We start from the raw sequence: 18,407 nt of genomic DNA on the forward strand, positions 1-18,407 counted from the left end.
CCATTATTGCGTAAATAATGATTTTAACGAAAGAGGTTTTGGATAAAAGTTGAATGGTTTTTTTACGAGGATGCGTAGTCGACGTAATACGAAGGTGAATTTTCTTAAACTTTAACACCAATTCCTACGATACGTTATTTCTCAGATTCACATACACGCCGCAATATACTTTACGAAGAATACTTATGTTGCGTAAACAACAAAGTTCAACGAAGCTTGCTAAAATAAAATTCACTTTTAAAACTTAATTATCCGGGATAGCGCGAACGCAGTCCCGACTATCAAAAATTGTACGTCCGAGATACCCACATTAGGGGTATTCGCAGAGGTCAGCTCGACCGTAGTGCAATGGAAGAGCCTCACCCTGGAGGAACCGCCTTCTTGATCACGGTAGCCTCTACGCCAGGTAAGTATGCTTTCTTCCGGTTCTTCCAGTTACTTAAACCCATAGGGTGCAACTACAACTGCGAGAAATTATGTTCATAGCTAGCACTACGTAACGGTGATATTTGGAACTAACGTGTAATTCGATCTTACGACTCAAGCAACTATCTAATGTAATCTTTAACGTAATCCGAAGAAACAATTATCGATGACAAGTATCAAGCAAAATTCAACTTTACTTTGAAGATTAGATTTAATTAACTTTCTTTGTGTAATATATGTTAATAGATTTGTTATAAATTGTTACGATACTTTTACTATACATATACGGAATTTATTTGAAAATGAAAATATTGGCATTTATTTATAAAATTAAATGTTCGAACGAAACATTTTTGAATAATTTGTATACTTGTAAAACATTTGACTTTTGTGTGTAATGTAAACGAAAAAATGAATTTCGATAAAATTAACGCAGCTTCGTTAAAAATATGCGGCATGCTTACTTCATAAATAAAATATAATATATTCCTCTTTTTTTAAATCGAACTGAACTTCGTTCAAGCTCTCGAAGTAGCCGAAAACTTTTAAAATTATTTCGACTAATTTCCTTCGACTGCATGTCGCATTACAAACTATGGAGTATGAATTTCTTGGAAGTTGTACTCTACTGTCTATAATTTGGCTCACTATTATTGTTGGCACAAATACGTGAATTAACATTCGGAATGTTCATTTGAATGTGGAATCATTATTAGGCATATGCACGTGTTCAGATGTTGTGTACGAAAACGAGACACGAAGGTACTATTTAATCACTTTGTATATTGGCATTGTAATTATAGAACATTATTAGACCGATAAGTAGTTTGAATGAGATAATGATTACGAGACACGAAATACAAAAAGCTAAGAACATATAACTGAAACATTCGATTTCAAACATAGATCCTACTGTTTATACTTTTTAGAACTACGAACATAGAGTTACGAAGCCATTATTTGTGATATTCACACGGACTTATGCTTAAAAACTCTTTTAAATTTTTACTTTTATTTTTAATAAATAACAAACACACGATGTACAATTTTGTGAAATAATAAATACAATTTTTTGCAGGGAGAATCTTCGTTGTTTGAATCGATTGAACGTTCTTAACTATTTCTTCTTTCAATTTCATAGTTTTGTTATTAGACCCTGCTTACAACGGTATACGACGTATAAATATTATACATCGTGCAAGTTACTTACGTATGTAAAGAAAATATCCTAGTTCTAACAGAATCGTAAAACAAAGAATTATAAGAATACAGTACAAAAACCAGCTTCTCGGAAACAAAAGGAATTAAATACATGTTCGTAAGAAGGAATGGAAAGCAACTACTTCAATAAGGAAAGGAAAATTAAAACATTCACGTATAAGCTCGTCACAAATTATAATGGACTTGTAAAATCACACAAGAAAGTACCAAAAACAGTCATAAACAATTGTATAACGAAAAATGCATATAAACAAAAGAGCTACATCCAGTATGATCGTAGATCATTAAGGTCATTACTAACCGATTTTCAGAACAATACTACTTATAATAAATAATAATAAAAATTATAGTAATATGTATATTGTAAGATCTTACGTATCTTATGTATGTAAATTGCTTATTTAAAATGTGACTTTTAATGATAAATCAGCTCAAGCCAAACATGGTAGTGCAACGTAACAATTTTAATCCTGGAATAACTTCGTTTCTCATAATAACCATCTTTACAGTAAAAAAAAACCGTTTTGTTTGTGTCGTTTCAAAGCAACACCAGCTTACCGATGGTTATCAGCGACAAACCACTCGTTCAAAGTCAATTCCAAGTCAACCCGAAAAATAAGAATTTTTATTTTCATCGCCATCAAATGACGTTTATCGTTAACTTTGGATCTACAGTTAAAGATGTAATACTGAACCATCGTAAAATAGAAAATGATTTTATATGCTTCATCGAGTTGCTTAAAGCTACATAATTCACGATACAGGCACAAGGATATCGGCAAACACGAGGCAATTCCTTATAAGAAAAAGGTAAGAGGATAATATAGAATACCTTTGTTTGTCCCAGTCATAGTTTTCAAGAAAATAGAGCTTGAAAATTTATCGAGTATTTAAACTTGACTAATCATCGGCCGGATATGAGTAAACAATCAGCAAGTGGTTATTCCAGGCGCGAGAATAAGTAAAGGATATGGAATAAAGTTTTTCCGTTTAAGGATGCTTGACTTTCAAGAAAACAGAGTTTGAATATGTTTCGTTCAGAATTAATCCAATATACACCTGTAATACGGGCGCACAATTATAAGTAGAATTCACTGTAGTAGCAACGACAGATTTTTATTTTTTCTTTTTTTTATTTTTTTTTATTTTCATTGTTAAGCACTAAAGAAACAATTACTAACAGAGTAAGTAGTAACAACTAATGAACATTCATGCTACTTTACAAAAAAAAAGAATTAAACCTATTTTATACAATAAATATGAATGAACGGACAATAAAATTCTACTGCTGAATAATTGCGTAATAAAGATTATAACTATTATTCGTCACTTCTCTAAATTTGTCATTATTGGTAAAGAGGTAAACATTGTTCTCTGAAGTTGGTTACAAATTTTAATTTGAACTTCTACATTCTAGTAGCGAATTTAGTAGCGCAATGCAGAATATACCCTTAATAAATAATTCTTCAATAGAGAAGAGCAAATGAAAATTACTTTGCTCAACAATGTACAAAATCTTTGCAACTGTAAAAAAAGAATATTTTTCCCAGTAATATTATCCGGGATAGCGCGAACGCAGTCCCGACTACCAAAAATTGTACGTCCGAGATACCCACATTAGGGGTATTCGCAGAGGTCAGCTCAACCGTAGTGCAATGGAAGAGCCTCACCCTGGAGGAACCGCCTTCTTGATCACGGTAACCTCTACGCCAGGTAAGTATGCTTTCGTCCCGTTTTTCGAGTTACTTATGCCCATAGAGTCCGAACGTAACTGCGAGAAACCGTACGCGTAGCTAGCACTGCATAACGGCGATTTTTGGAACTAGGAGGCTGATCCGACTTGGAACCATGTATAGGACCATCTATACATAATAATTCTCAATTTTTACGTACATTCTCAAAATGTGTTTGTAGATTTCGATTTTGTTTTAGATTGTACATCTTTAAATTTCTATATTTAATATAAATTACAAATTTCTACATATATATTAACAAATTAGTTCGTAGGCTGTAATTTTAAATCTCATGACATTGTAGGACCTACATATGTGCCAAAAAAAAAAAAAAAAAAAAAATAATGATAATGCTACTTGACTGAAAGAAAACGGTAAATAAAGCATGCTGAAGATTCAAAGAAAATATATATTTAATAATTAAAAAGAATTTAATGGTCTGTATGTGTGATATAGCATGTTTTTATACATTGCTAATATTGGCACTTTTGAGCTTTCTGAACTATATTTTAATCCATTAGTTGTTAACGTATTGTACTTAATTTAATTTTACTATTAAATTAATTTTGTAAATATTTCTCTAAAAGTTATCTACGAATTAACTGCAAATTTAAAGATAAGAGTATATTCTGCGTACACGATAGAAATTCGACTACTGTTTATTACAGAATACAGTAATACTTATTATACAGTTAGAATGCACTACTTTCATAGTAGCCCGCCTCTCTCTTCCAATTCAACTTTCAACTACATACTTACTAAAATTGTGCAGCACCGAGAGCGATTCACTTACTTTCCGTAAATCTTACTTGCAATGAATTATTGCAAGGAATTGCATAAAAACTTAACTTTATTAATTTTGAAAATTAATTATCCGGGATAGCGCGAACGCAGTCCCGACTATCAAAAATTGTACGTCCGAGATACCCACATTAGGGGTATTCGCAGAGGTCAGCTCGACCGTAGTGCAATGGAAGAGCCTCACCCTGGAGAAACCACCTTCTTGATCATGGTAATCTCTACGCCAGGTAAGTATGCTTTCTCGCTGCGTTCCATGGTATTTACTATAGCTACAGCTTGTTTTCATAAGCGAGAATAGAGGGTCGTTCAAAACGCACCATAGCGACCGATTCAGGAACTATGTTCTACCCTTTGAGACAAGCTGTGTTTCTTTCCGAGAAATATGTAACATATAATCTATATATTTTAAATAATGTATAATGCATTGAATGTAATAAATATTTTCTGTTAGAGTATATATAAAAATATAATATATAAATATTTCAGAAAATATGTCGAAGGGAAAAAGATGTTTTGCGTTATTATATGTATAATATATTTTTCGAAATATTTGCAATAATAGATTGAAATGGAACACTCTGTGTATCTACGCATTAATTTTTGTTTCTTTGGAAAAACTACTGCATATAAATGAGATGAGGCAATATCTATCAATATCAATATTGAACTAGTAAAACGTGAAAATACCGTGTACCATTTGTTTATTAACATAGAATAATTTTTAATCTGTATTATACAAAATTAAGCTCACATAGAATGTTTGTCGATACTAATATATATTTATGGGTGTATAATGCGCATATGTTAACACTATCTTGTATAACAGTTATACTCATATATTATGGATAAAAATGACTAAGTGTAACAGGTAACTTCTATATATCAAAATATTTAAAGAAAAGGATAAAATAAATAAAAGGATAAAATATTTTGGTCATTGCCAGTTAAAAATATCATTTACCCAAAACATATTATTCGCTATAATCTCGTATACGTATAACTTTTTTGTTACTTATTGTACAATAATCAAAGAATATTGCTATTCGAGTTATAATATTACATTCCCGATAATCACTCGTAACATAGGCAATACATGTCTCGTCGTTTTACTTTTAATTTATTACGTATCCACATTCAAATATATCTATTATTATTTGTGTAAAGTATACATATGGTAATTTCAAGTATAAAATTGTTTACATATCGATGCTTGCTAAATTGCGAAGAATTTACTAACCTCGTGGTACTGCCAATTAACGTCATGACGTCACAGCGTAGTTCCATGGAACCCTTCAACATTCACCGTCCCGTAGTTTGTAGTAATCTATAGATCGATAAAACACATTGATCAAATTACGTACTGAGTGATTCATTATTATTACTTACTGTTTCTATATGCGATCACGACATATTTCTTCGTGTCATTTACTGTGACAGTAGAAAGTCGCAATACGAGACATCGATTGTAACATAACATATGACAAACGCTTGGGAATGTACGGTCATTGAAATCGCGACTTCGAGCGCAAATAGTACGATTGCCATCGCCATCGCTGTCTTCTTTATATAACAATTTCGTCGTCGATAATACATTTTCATTTTCCTCCTTTACATCAGTTTTTACTTCGTTATTGCAATGGTCGCAACTACAAGACGGTTGGTTTTCTGGACGTGCATAAGTGTGCACCGTGACAACTACAAGTACTAAACATACCACATTTTCATGTAAATTGTATTGCTATATTTCCATTTATCTCTATTGAGAATGAAACTTTGAAGCGAGAGAGTGGTAGTAGTACTGATTGTTAGAATAGAATATTAACAGTGACATATGTTTACTACATTATACTTGTTATACCGACAGTTATGCTTTCTATGTTTCATATTTAAATGGCACTTTAAAGATAAATGACAGTAATGTTGACTGTTAGTTACGATACTTTTAATTATGTGTATTCATTATGTTATACTGGTAGTTATGGCTCTTATAGCATGGAAATCATGAAATACGTGTATTTGATACGTAAACCTGCATACATACATATTATAATTGCTCTATACAACGACAGCATGGCACGAGATTGAGCGAAGGAAACTGGGATTACGTATACAAAAAACCAAAGTCACCAAAATCGATCAATGAACGAGCTTGCAAACGTTGCCAGTTCAAACTGAAACTATTCGATGATTGTACGATGTTGTATTTAGCGTACTGCAGTGCCGTGCCAAATTTATTTTTATCATTTTTATTCAAAAATTATTTCACCAACGGCGAACGTTAAAATAATGTTAACTACAAATAAAATCTAATAAACTCAACAATAAAAATATTAATTTCAGCATTTATAATGCAGTATATGAATAAGGCGAAATTTATTACAATAGATTCGAGCACAGATTACAAACGCATGAAATGTTTGCATTAGACGAGGCGATTAAAATATGCGAAATTATACGATGTACATATACGTATATTATATCTAGAATCACGAGCCGAACGTTAAACTTTACACACGTGTAGAAGATGTATGAAAAACATTAAATGCAAGTAACTACGTTACTGTCTTATTATGTGTCAAAGATATCGACACGTGACCTTTGCTATCAACGCAGCAAAAAATTCAATACGTATCAGTGTTACAGTGACATACATTTAGTCGGCTAACAAAAAAGACTTAATGTTTGATTATCAAGCGTTGACAAAATGGGGCTATATTAATAAAATAAAATCAGAAATTGCTTAAACCTTTTGTTCTATCGTTATTTAATCGAACCGATGGCAATATTATTTTTCAATAAAATTCTTTGGCGTAACTTCTGCGAATACTTCTTTGTTAAAGTTTGCAACAATCATCGATGCCAATCTCGATGTAAATATTACAAAAGGAATTTTTCGTTACCTCACGAACAACTAATTTCTCTTCTTCGAGCTAATTTCTTTCGACGCTCGGATCGTGATTTTTATCATGTAATGGATCATTCGTTTAATTCTGTATAGAAAAGCTACGATTGCTCTATGCAATTTTCCTTCCTTACGTAATTTAATAATAATTTTTCATTCCAGTTTACTTGTTTCCAATTTCTTCCCATTCGACATTCCCGGTTACAGATGTTAACTTTTCGTTTCCATTTGCTCTCGAGTAGGTATTGCTAGAAACATTGAGAAAACTATTTGTTCATAGTCAGGCCTTTTTAAGTAAATACATTCATGCTTATAAATTGCAAACTATTAAAGCACAGCGCTCGAAAACTTTTGCCACATGTTCTTTGTATTCACAATTAATTGTAATAAATGTTGTTTACATGTTGTAGAATTTTTTTACAAATTTTATGTACATTTGCTGAAGCTACATATGGTAGTATAAATATAAGTTGCTTCTACAAATCGCGATCCATCGTGTAATTTTTTTACGATGAATGATTTCCTATCACGCCGTTCAAGTACCTTCGTTGTTCGCTATATGGATTAATATGTTCATTAATTTAAGGTACAATACGGTCCTTTTGGAAACAAGGCCAGATTATTAGAGTCTGATTCGTTGTATGCTGTATATACTGTATAGAAGGTTAAGAAGTTTTTCAATCATAGGGACGATAAAGATGAATAACATCGTATTTCGGATAATGATAACATTTGCAAAACGATTAAAGAATACAAATATTTCGTCGGATTATTTTCATCTTTTCGACTTGCATGTTGTAAATTTTCCAAAGCGTTCTTAGGAGCATAGATAGAATCGATTGAACGATGCAACTATTTATAGTACATACATATTATTCAACATCATGAATGTGCACCGCCTTTTCATTCAAATTTTCAGAAGTAGGTACATTTAAGCGTATTTTTATTTAAAACCTTTTGAATTTTTGCTTCTTTTTATAAGGAAATATTTGTCGTTAGCGTTTCCACGGTGTTATTATCTTTATGCTAATTGTTTGCGGATAGCGACGCTCAAGGTGATATAGTTATGGGTCCAGGGACACAGAAGCAATAACACTGAGCTCTGCGCTCGTTTCTACCTTGACCCGAAAGGAAAATAATGAACGCTAAAGTTCCCACTTTATTTCCATGAATTAACTGGTAAATCGCTGGCGTCGCGTATATGCATGTTAAAATAATATCTCCTTAATGAATGCGGAATTATTTTCCGGAAGCTTTCAGCAACAGAATTACAAGAATCAGAAGTTATACGTTATTACGAAACTGAAACGTAAAAGTAACATAATGGAAAGAACTCATTACCGATTCTTTTTCTAACTTATTGGATTTAGTAAATAGGCGAGCAGTGAGCTAATGCGGCAAAAACGTGTCATTTATGGATCCTAATAATAATTCTGTTCTACTATACATAGATATGGCCCTTGAAAATGATGCTAGTTATAAAACATAAATACAGATATATTTTAATGTTTACCTACATTTTTCAAACAATCTTTCTGATACATAATCGTATCAGTATCATGGTTAAATAGTAAATTAAAAATAAACGAAACTTTTGGCTGTATAACTAGTCTATGGATGTAAATAACTCTTTTCATTAATATTTTTAGTTTTGTGACAAATTGATAATATAGTTAGAGAAAATATGTTAATAAAAAATGCTTCTCAGTTTCTTCTCGCATAACGAAACAGTTACGAATTATTTAGCAAGACGTTTGGAATATTTCATAACTTTAGAGTATGTCGTGGCGTATAATAAAACGACATTCTTTCATTTAGGCCATTAAGCTTATGAGAGTAATAAGGTTGCTTCATGAAGAAAGTAATTCAATAACAACTTCGCATACACCCATGATTATTGTAGGAAATTAAGCTCGTACCATAACGTCTAGAAATGTCGATAAAAGTGGAAAGCCTTTCCGACTTGTAATTTAATGCTCGAATCTTTGAAGTTTATTGGCATAACAATGGGTATTTCGTGGCGGCTGACAATTGCATAATGTTGTGACTTATGAACTAATTTACATCTTAATCCGAGTGGCCATTGTTTGACGCTATTGTTACTCAAGAGCTCACTTGTGTCTAAGGTGGCAAACTTCGAAGGGCTGTAAAAACACGTCGTATTTACACTCGTCGATTCGCAGTTCTATCAATGGCTCCGAATACGAAATACGTGTATAAAATATTTCTATTATGGTAGGATGAAAAGCGATTAATAAAAAGTAAAATAAATATGCTGTTCTTTCGCAACAATTTATATCGAAAATTTTTGAACGATAAGGAATTAAGATACTTATAAGGATTTGTAGAAAAACAAATTCCAACTTCTGCCCCTTTCTCTCTCGCTTGTAATTTCTTTTAATTTAATTTAGTTTCGTATCGAATCAAGAGACTACCTGTTTTCGATATGTCGTATAAAAATGGACGCCACCGTTAATTAATTTCGTCATATTTAATCTTCTCTTCAGAACATGAAACGTCCGATTGTACACCAATCTCTAAACGAATATAAACGAACGTAGTAAGCGGGGTTGCCATCGAGCAAACGAATATTCCAATTTTCAGATGACATAGCGCGTCTTTTTCTTTTTTATTCGTTCTTTCTCGTCCAGCACTTGACTCCATTAAGCCGCTTCCAGACCCTATCATTCTGCCTTTACATTTTCATTTTCGATAAATTCATTATAAAGGAAGTCAAGTGCAATCAATATTAGGTATCTCGTAGATATTCTTCTAATTACAAAATTTTGCATCGATCCTTCCCGACTGATGCTTGCTATGTTGAAACTAACTTTTGTTCTACTTTAAATAGGACCACCATATTTTTTAACGAGTGAACATTTTTATGACATTCGGAAGACGATATATAACGCAACAATGGTATTCTAGAGAATTGTCGAAGTAAATATTATGTACGTAATTTTTAAAAGTGAAATCTATTAAAAAATAAATACATTTTCTTATATGTATAAACTCTTTGGCCTATAATTGAACTCTATTAACTTTGTTTATTTTCAATTACTTTCGATATTTATTTCAAGGGCTTGCAGAACCTATTTCTGATCAATTTGTTTATTGCCTTTCGTTTACCGAACGGGCTTTTAAAATATTCCATCGTTTTCAGCGTAAGTAATTCCCTTAACTGCTGTATGGGCTTCGTTTATTCGATTAACATCGATTGGAGCGAAGCTGTACAATTCTGGTTAATCCGAATAACAATTTTCGTATATCCGTAATAATCAGTACGAACGCGGCTTTATATGCAACAGAAACGAAACGCGATTTCAAAAGAGGGGTATTGAAGTGATGGATAGTGTGAGGAGTGGTGATGGTAGAAAAGGGTATTGGAGGGTGAAGAGGTCATGGAAAATTGTCAATCAGTACGAACCATCTAGACTTGATTACAACTCCAGCATTGGACTTGCAGTTTGTTTCGATGTTTCAGAGGTGGATGAATTTTTATGCTGAGATAGCGAGGTTCAGTTACCCTTATATCAGTAATAAATATTTGCGGTTTTATCGTTTACCCTCTCTAGAGATGTTCTTTGTCATTTTAGCCTACTTTATGTTAGGTGATATAGTTCGTAACATTTCTTTAATATATCTAGAACATTGTTTCTCGTATCTCACATGTTTTTTTTTTTTTTTATAATTCATTTTCTAATAATTCACGAGCTATAGTCATTCGTGAATATTGGTTATTTTATTCGTTTGTCTTAATAATCATTTTCTTTCTTCGAGTCAATTAACTTTCTAACACTACGCTGTATAACTTTCGCGCGAATGTTGTTGCATAAAAAAATAAAATGTTAAATACCTATTTCCTATAACCTAGGACAAGTATAGGTATTTCCCTTTTTACGTTATATCGTCTTAATAAACGAAGGAATAGAATCGTATTAATAAACGTTATTAAAGCGAACGTGTTAATTAGATTATCGTATTAATAAACGAAAGAATGTTACTTTATAAAAATAACATATATGTATATGTTTCTTAATGTTTATTAGAAATAGGATACAAGTATAAGGGATAATAACAGGATAATAATAGTTGTGTTTTAATACAGTCAAGGATATTACAGATTATCGTACATTTTATCTATTTCTTTACGAGATTTGGTATTATAGATAAAAAGGACAACTTTCAAGGTTAATGTGGGGCATTATTTATATTCTTACAACGTAAACAAATTAAGTCCGAGAACTAACCTCTGTGCTACGTTACGATATCGAAAAGATGTAGGCCAAAGGAAAAATACTGTATCGAATAAATAGCCCTTTGTAAGTAGATCATGAAGAAAATTGAAGAAAAGTTCATTGGCAGGTCATAGGAACTTTACTACACGGATGTAAGAGTATCAGAAATTTATATTTAACGTTATTCCATTTAATTTTCGTTTCTTATTAAATTTAATTATCAGGAATAAATTTTACGTAATCGACTGTTTTCATAGGATAAACCGATACTCTGCTGCGATATCGAGAAATGTAAAATTATAGAATAAATATATCTTAAAAATAAAAGGCTTGTTTTACATATGTATACGTACAAATATTTGTAACGTTATACTCTCACTTAAGAATTTTCAATATTTTACAAACACGTATGTACATAGTTGTTTCCGATGAAATGGAATTTAGTCGTAGTCCGTATGTGAATATGCATACTCGTACATCCATACATATACACGTTTCTAGACAATTCTAACTCTTGATTTCACATTCAATCGGCTCTCTGACTTTCAATCCCCTTTTGGTTTATTTTGCTATCTGCATTGATATGCGATCAAAACAATTCCGATCAATGTACTTCATGTAATAGTTCGAAGGCAGTTAAATATATTTAACAATTGTAAATTCAAATCAAGCATTCTAAATGATATGTAGAGTCAATTATAATTATAATCATATTTGTAATTTAGAAAATCAATATGTATCCAACCTTAAGATCGACGAGTAACTCTATTAAAAATTATTACAGATTTTACGATATTTTGAAATCTTCGTGTTATTTTAATACTAATGTACTTGTGTGTTATGTAAGTAGCGTAAGTAAATGTTACTTTAATACTATAGCTATTACGCGAAGATATTATACTCCTAATATAAAATTCTCGACTGTGAATATTTATACTTTTATTGGAAATTTAAATATGCAAAAATACGTAATGCGCATGATATGTGCAAGGATATGCAAGCTACCCAAAGTGAAGCGCCTGTTATAACGTCGAAGAGGTGAAAGAAAGCTCCATTTAGGTATCGTCTCTAATTGTATTCACGCACTTTACAGATTTCAATATGAAATTCAAAACTCAATTAACAATAATCGAAACACAATATCTATCTATCCAAAGACGGTTCTATCACGCTATTAGCTATCTTTGTCGTTCGTCGTTGAAATTAGGAAAACCATTGTGAAAATCAAACGTAATATAAAGAATAGAGTGCAATCAAGGGAATCGATTGATAAGAGCATACGCGTCACTTGCAGACACGTGACTACCAACGTTCATCCCCGTTTGTCAACCTATTCACCCCTGATCTATTCTCGTGTCAATAATAACAGTTAGTCGATGCAAGCGTGTCCCATGTACCATGGAACAGTCGCTGTACGTGTGTCTCACCATCCATGTCGCACGTGCTTATATGATTACAGAGGAGTAGGAGTTCACACGGGAGAAGATACATGAATGAACCAACGTACACACGTATATGTATGTATGTACATACGTAGGCGTCAACCACCCTTCATTCACCCCTAAGTGACTCGTAGTTTCGATTGAAGAGAGTGAAAGTAAGATTGTTCCTCAGTGTGTACAGAAGCTTAGAAGGGAGTTAAGAAAATCTCTTTAAGAGAAGATCAGATAAAAGAGCGATGTCTGCCTATCCTGTCGAGGAAAGTTTGTAATTCATACAGTTCATCCGGAAATTCATTATATGCAATTAATCCAATTTCTCGTCGTTATTTCCGATCGAGTTATCTTTGAATTTTTGTTACAAGATAATTTATTTCAAGCACTTCGTTCGTAGAATTATTCTCAAACATAATTATGTTCTATTTTAAATATACTGACTACTCGTCAAAGTTTAATTTTACCGTTAAAAAGCTGTTTAACGCGAACCATTCTTTGGGATTAAGTTTTTAATAAATTTATTAATTTAAGTTCATCGATATAGATTTTATCGAATAAAGAATAAATTGCTTTCTTTATAGGAAATGAACAACAAGATTATAGAAAATGATAGATTTTAATATTAAAAGATGAGATTACAACGCGAATGTTTAAAATTCGTAGAAAAATAAATCTCTTATTATTATCGAAGAGTAAAAGGAACGCGTAGCAAGAGAACAATAAAGAAAATGCGCGCACTTTGACGAGGCTTACTTTTCACACGTATAACAGTTCTTGTGAGTTTATTTCCTACAACCAATGAATTTGTTCTGATTTGCGAGCATTTTGAAAGCACGTGCTCAAGATCAACGGAAGCAATTTCTGAAAGGATTTTCAGATAATACAATTTATCCAGCAACGGTTGCGCACGTGCAATGTGTCAAATAAAAGATTACGACACGTGTTGGACATTATATGGCATAAAAGATTACATGAACTTGGAAACGATTGTATTCGCACAACGAACCTATACAGATACAGATACGTATAGGAATATATAGATAAAACATAGAATGCATAAGGAAATAAGTCGAGCAATTAATAATCATATTCTTTTCGTTATAATTCAAATTAATATAATATATGTACTTACATGGAAATTAATATCTAAAGGATATATCTAAAAATATAATTTATAAATAACGCAATTAAATCGATATAATTATATAATCTGTGTAATGTCTGTATAATTTATATAATTTGAAACAATATTTACAATTTGTAATTATTAAGAGTTATCATTTATTCGAAACTTCTTCTATCTTTGTCTATAAAATGTATAAAAGGCAAAGTGACATTCATCAACGCTCGAACCAAACTAAAATCGTCAACAGTTCGAACGGTATGCTTCTTTTATGACATAGGCATCGGATAAGAAAAGAGAATTCGGTATATGGGCCCGTCGTTAAACAATAAATAAGCTGTTCTAAACCAAACTCGAGTCCGAACGAATCGACAATATTCGTCAATCGATCGAACACAAGCCAGATAAATAATTATTCGCAACTATAACAGTGTAACGCGACAAATTCAGAAACGAAAACAATACGAAGAATATCTATATCTAATAGATATATAGATAGATAGATATATATAGATATTATTATCTTTATCGTTTATTTTTCATTGCTCGCATTTATTATTGGTATTCCTCGTAAAACAGCAAATTGTCATTAAATATTAATATCCTTAAAAAGTGTATGAAAATGCAATGTTCAAAAATGTACGAAAAATGTGAATCTTCCAATTGTTATTCTGTAATTGTAGAATAACTGTATTAAAATTGTAGAATAATTGTAAAATTATAATTATAAAAATAAAAGTTTCAAACACGATTTGAATAGACATTGAGTATTAATACCGTAACTGGTATTCTGATCGATGTTCACGCTTACGGGGCGTATCAGATATATCAGTCAAGCAATTAAATGCAAGAAATTTTACTGGTCTCGACGTTAATGGTACTACTGGCCTACCGGAGAAGAGAAGAGAAAGATAAAAAAAACTTAATTAACTGTTCGCCCAAAGGAGAAGCTAATTTTGTCGCATTTCCAAGGTATCGCAAAGAAAGTCTGCGAATAGTGGTGACATTGGACATTTCTCCGAGCATACAAGATCCAAGAAGTGACTGGCAGAGGTCTTTCCTCCCTTAAAATCTACAGTTAAAACGGTACGAAGGTAACATAGACGGCTATAACATTAATGGATTGAATTTTCCAATTTTCGAAAGTACTTTCTGTTAATGTTGGAATCATTATTGAATTGAAATTTCAATCATAGTTCGGAATCCTAGTGATGAATTAACCGTATTGCAATAAATTGCACCGATACTTGATTGATTTTATTTAACGAAGTACATTGAGTTTATTATTTATTCAGGTGGTTACTAGTTTGATGTAATTCGTAGGAAAAAATGAAAAAACTACTCGGTACGTTATGTAATTATCGAGAAGAATATGCTATTTTGAAACGAACTGTTCGTTATATATCGCTTAAACAAAATGCTTGCAATAAATAACGAATAGTCTCCTTTACAAATTAAATATGGTTACGGCATTACTTTAATATCTTTCTAAATTCATGTTAAGCTTGAGTCTATCTTTAGTATAGTGATTTAATTTTAATACTAATAGTAATAGAATTAAAAATTTAATAATACATCGCATTAGCCGTGAATAATATATCACAATAAGAATGATTGTGATATGTTACTATAAAAGTAATATTCTATCGGATCGAATAGTTTTAAACGCCATAGAAACTTTCACGATAACCCAATAATAGCATCAGTTTCTATTTAGGTGACATTTAGTAAATATTATTAATTCACAGTGCAATTTATAATAGTAAAATATTCCTGAGTACGTACTGTGAATATATATTTCGTAAATAATTATATTCTACTAAAGTCTATTGTTCTTTCAATTTAATGCAATTAAAAGTATACGTAGAAAATGTTATCAAATACAATATTAATTAGTTTAAAAAATTAACGCAACAGTTTTAAAGAGCTCTACTACCTCTACGTAAATAGAATATAAATTTTAATGTGCCGAAGCAGTCGTTTTATAATACAGTACATAACGTATATATATTTTAAAATATCTACTTAGATATTAAAGTGGTTATTCGTACTCGTATATTAATTCAAAGATATTAACCAAAATATTTTCGCAACGTAAATCTGTTGGATACTAATGGGTAACGTTCATTACTGGAGTATTATGTACATGGGATAACATGTAAGGATACCGGTTAATCCTACGTTGATATGCTGAAATTCTCGTTTCCACGAGATAAATATGGCGATCCTGAATTTTGCAAACTCAACATTTCTCCTGCAGCGTTGTGCAAAGATACACTCAGAAATGTCTCGCTAGCGTTGAAAAGGCATATTTTCTTTCATATTAACAGTTCAAACATGTTAAAAATATTCTCAAATAAAATTTTCCTAATGTCATATAATAACCTTTAGGAAAAATTTCATCGTTTAATTTTATCGTTGGTTTATTCGTTCTTTTAAAAATTGTATGCAGCGCTTTACGTTAATTTATCTTTTTTCTCCATGAATATGCATTTCGTGTTACACATCTGTCAACGATACGTATTTAGCTCATAAAGTAAAATGCATGGAAAGAGTGTCAAGAAATCGTATTCCATGGAAATGTAACAAATACGACGTAATATAATTTACAAAATCTACTTGATCTTAGTGATCGTAAATTAAATAGAAATATGTTATAGAACAGGTAGATCAAATTATTCGCCGATGCATGTATAAACAAATATTCGAGGTGTTCACAGAGATATAGCGAATAAAATATGCTTTTCCTTCCTAGAATATACTCCACTATAGCAAAGCGTAATTACCGTAATATCACCAAGATGCAAATAAAGCGCATTTCTCACTTGAAATATTAAGATATTATCTATACGTAAATACGATGCGATCAGTATACGTACATAATGTAATCGGATGTATAGAGAGCAGACATAGCAGGTAAAAAAAGAGTCGTAATTCGTTTATATTTACTGTCAAGTTAGAAAAAAATCGTAATTCTCGCAATAAGCATTCATCGTTCAGTCTACCAGCTATGTTTACGATATACGCATTTACCGAATCTCTTAGCTCGGCTGTTTCAATTTGATGCGTTATTAATCAAAAATTCGTCATGGTTCTCCTCTGTACGCTTTCATTAATCTTTGATACACGCGAAAAGTACATCGCATTAACGTGTCGAGCCGATAACATGGAAAAAAAATATTACCTATCTGACGTACAGCATACCGTGGAAATTAGTATTCAAAGGACCGATAATATCGCGTTAACGGTCCTTTCGTATTAGGAAACTTACGGAGTATTGATTTTACCGAACCTTTAGGTAAACTGCGTTGAGCATACGAGGCTCGTTTGATCGACGAATTAGCGCCGATAAACTTTTCTAACCATTTTCCATGTTGTTCAACCCTATTTCGTTTTCTTTACGATTCGAGTTAAATAAATGCCTATCGAGTCGATTGAATACACGAATCGAAGTACAAGTACGTATTCCAACGAAGATTCATAAATCTTAATATGTGAACTTGAATAAAAATATTTGCTTCGATTATGAACAGTGACCAAGCTAAATTATACGAGATATTTTTCGAAAGTAACTTTCGTTTGAGAGAAAATAGATGCTTCTATCGTTTGTTGGCATTATTTAACATAACTCTATACACGAAATTCAGTGTCTCGAGCAAGTATTCCAACATTGGTAGAAATTTTTTACAGATACATTGCGTGTTTTGCGCGAAAAGAAAATTTTGAAATTTCGTTAGCGTTGTTACGAGATCCGACTATTATGATTATATTGGTAAAATTTGAAATAAATCTGAAGATGTGTACGTGTAGAAGTTACAAGATCATAAAAATATTTAAACAGCCAGTCAGATACTATTAAGGCACAATACGCGGTGGAATGATCTTCAACGTCTATTTTATTTTAAAGCGATTATTCACCCTATGTACTAACTAAAATACGTAAATTAACGTTGCACGAAACGAAAGAGGAAATTCTCTAACTCGTCTCATCACGTGGACGTATTTAGAGAAACAGATAGAAGGATTATGACGGTGATGAAATTTTTAAAGATGAACTGTAACTCGTTGTTTATACCACGACGTATTAACTAGGCGAACAACTCGTTGGTTAAAAGCATTATACGTAGTATGAAGGCTACGGGTAGAAACGAGGACAGGTAATGAAGTAACTAAGGTAGATGAAACGAGGTACGTTGTTGTAACTTTGCTTTCTAGCTCTCAGGACTAGTGTGGATCCACTAGGTGGTTCATCAGTTCAGTCTGTGGCAAATGTGAGGTTACTTCCATCCTCTTTCATCCCTTCGTTCACCCGTACTTTCTCTCGAGGCCATCAACTCCCTGTCCCCTTGCTGATCTATAGAGAATCCCACACTTTCCCTCTTCCTACACCCCTAGCCTGAAAACCAGACAAGACTGACCTTTACTCGTTTGACCAGAGAGGTCAGAGATCCGCTTACGCTGCTACGAATTTGAGATTCCGTAAATCCACCAAAAGTTTGACCTACGTCACTGGCTTTCCACTTATCT

General features: G+C 32.1%; 1 protein-coding gene and 3 non-coding genes across 4 annotated transcripts; all 4 read right to left on the reverse strand.

Annotated features, from left to right (window-relative positions):
* Positions 1 to 252: 252 nt before the first annotated feature.
* Positions 253 to 414, reverse strand: LOC126871506 (U1 spliceosomal RNA). Its single transcript, XR_007691674.1, has one exon. It is a non-coding gene; the product is annotated as a U1 spliceosomal RNA (small nuclear RNA).
* Positions 415 to 3,206: 2,792 nt separating this feature from the next.
* Positions 3,207 to 3,368, reverse strand: LOC126871505 (U1 spliceosomal RNA). The gene has a single exon (XR_007691673.1). It is a non-coding gene; the product is annotated as a U1 spliceosomal RNA (small nuclear RNA).
* Positions 3,369 to 4,254: 886 nt separating this feature from the next.
* On the reverse strand, positions 4,255 to 4,416 carry LOC126871507 (U1 spliceosomal RNA). Its single transcript, XR_007691675.1, has one exon. It is a non-coding gene; the product is annotated as a U1 spliceosomal RNA (small nuclear RNA).
* A 449-nt stretch (positions 4,417 to 4,865) lies between these two features.
* On the reverse strand, positions 4,866 to 6,381 carry LOC126871245 (uncharacterized). The gene is made up of 3 exons (XM_050629849.1): positions 6,223 to 6,381; positions 5,568 to 5,885; positions 4,866 to 5,505 (listed from the first exon to the last, which is right to left on the reverse strand). Exons 1-3 carry the CDS (start codon positions 6,251 to 6,253, stop codon positions 5,474 to 5,476), a joined length of 381 nt encoding a protein of 126 aa, XP_050485806.1. The 5' UTR covers positions 6,254 to 6,381; the 3' UTR covers positions 4,866 to 5,473.
* Between the last annotated feature and the right edge of the window lie 12,026 nt (positions 6,382 to 18,407).

Source organism: Bombus huntii, chromosome 11, assembly GCF_024542735.1.
Source record: "Bombus huntii isolate Logan2020A chromosome 11, iyBomHunt1.1, whole genome shotgun sequence".
Taxonomy (NCBI): domain Eukaryota; kingdom Metazoa; phylum Arthropoda; class Insecta; order Hymenoptera; family Apidae; genus Bombus; species Bombus huntii.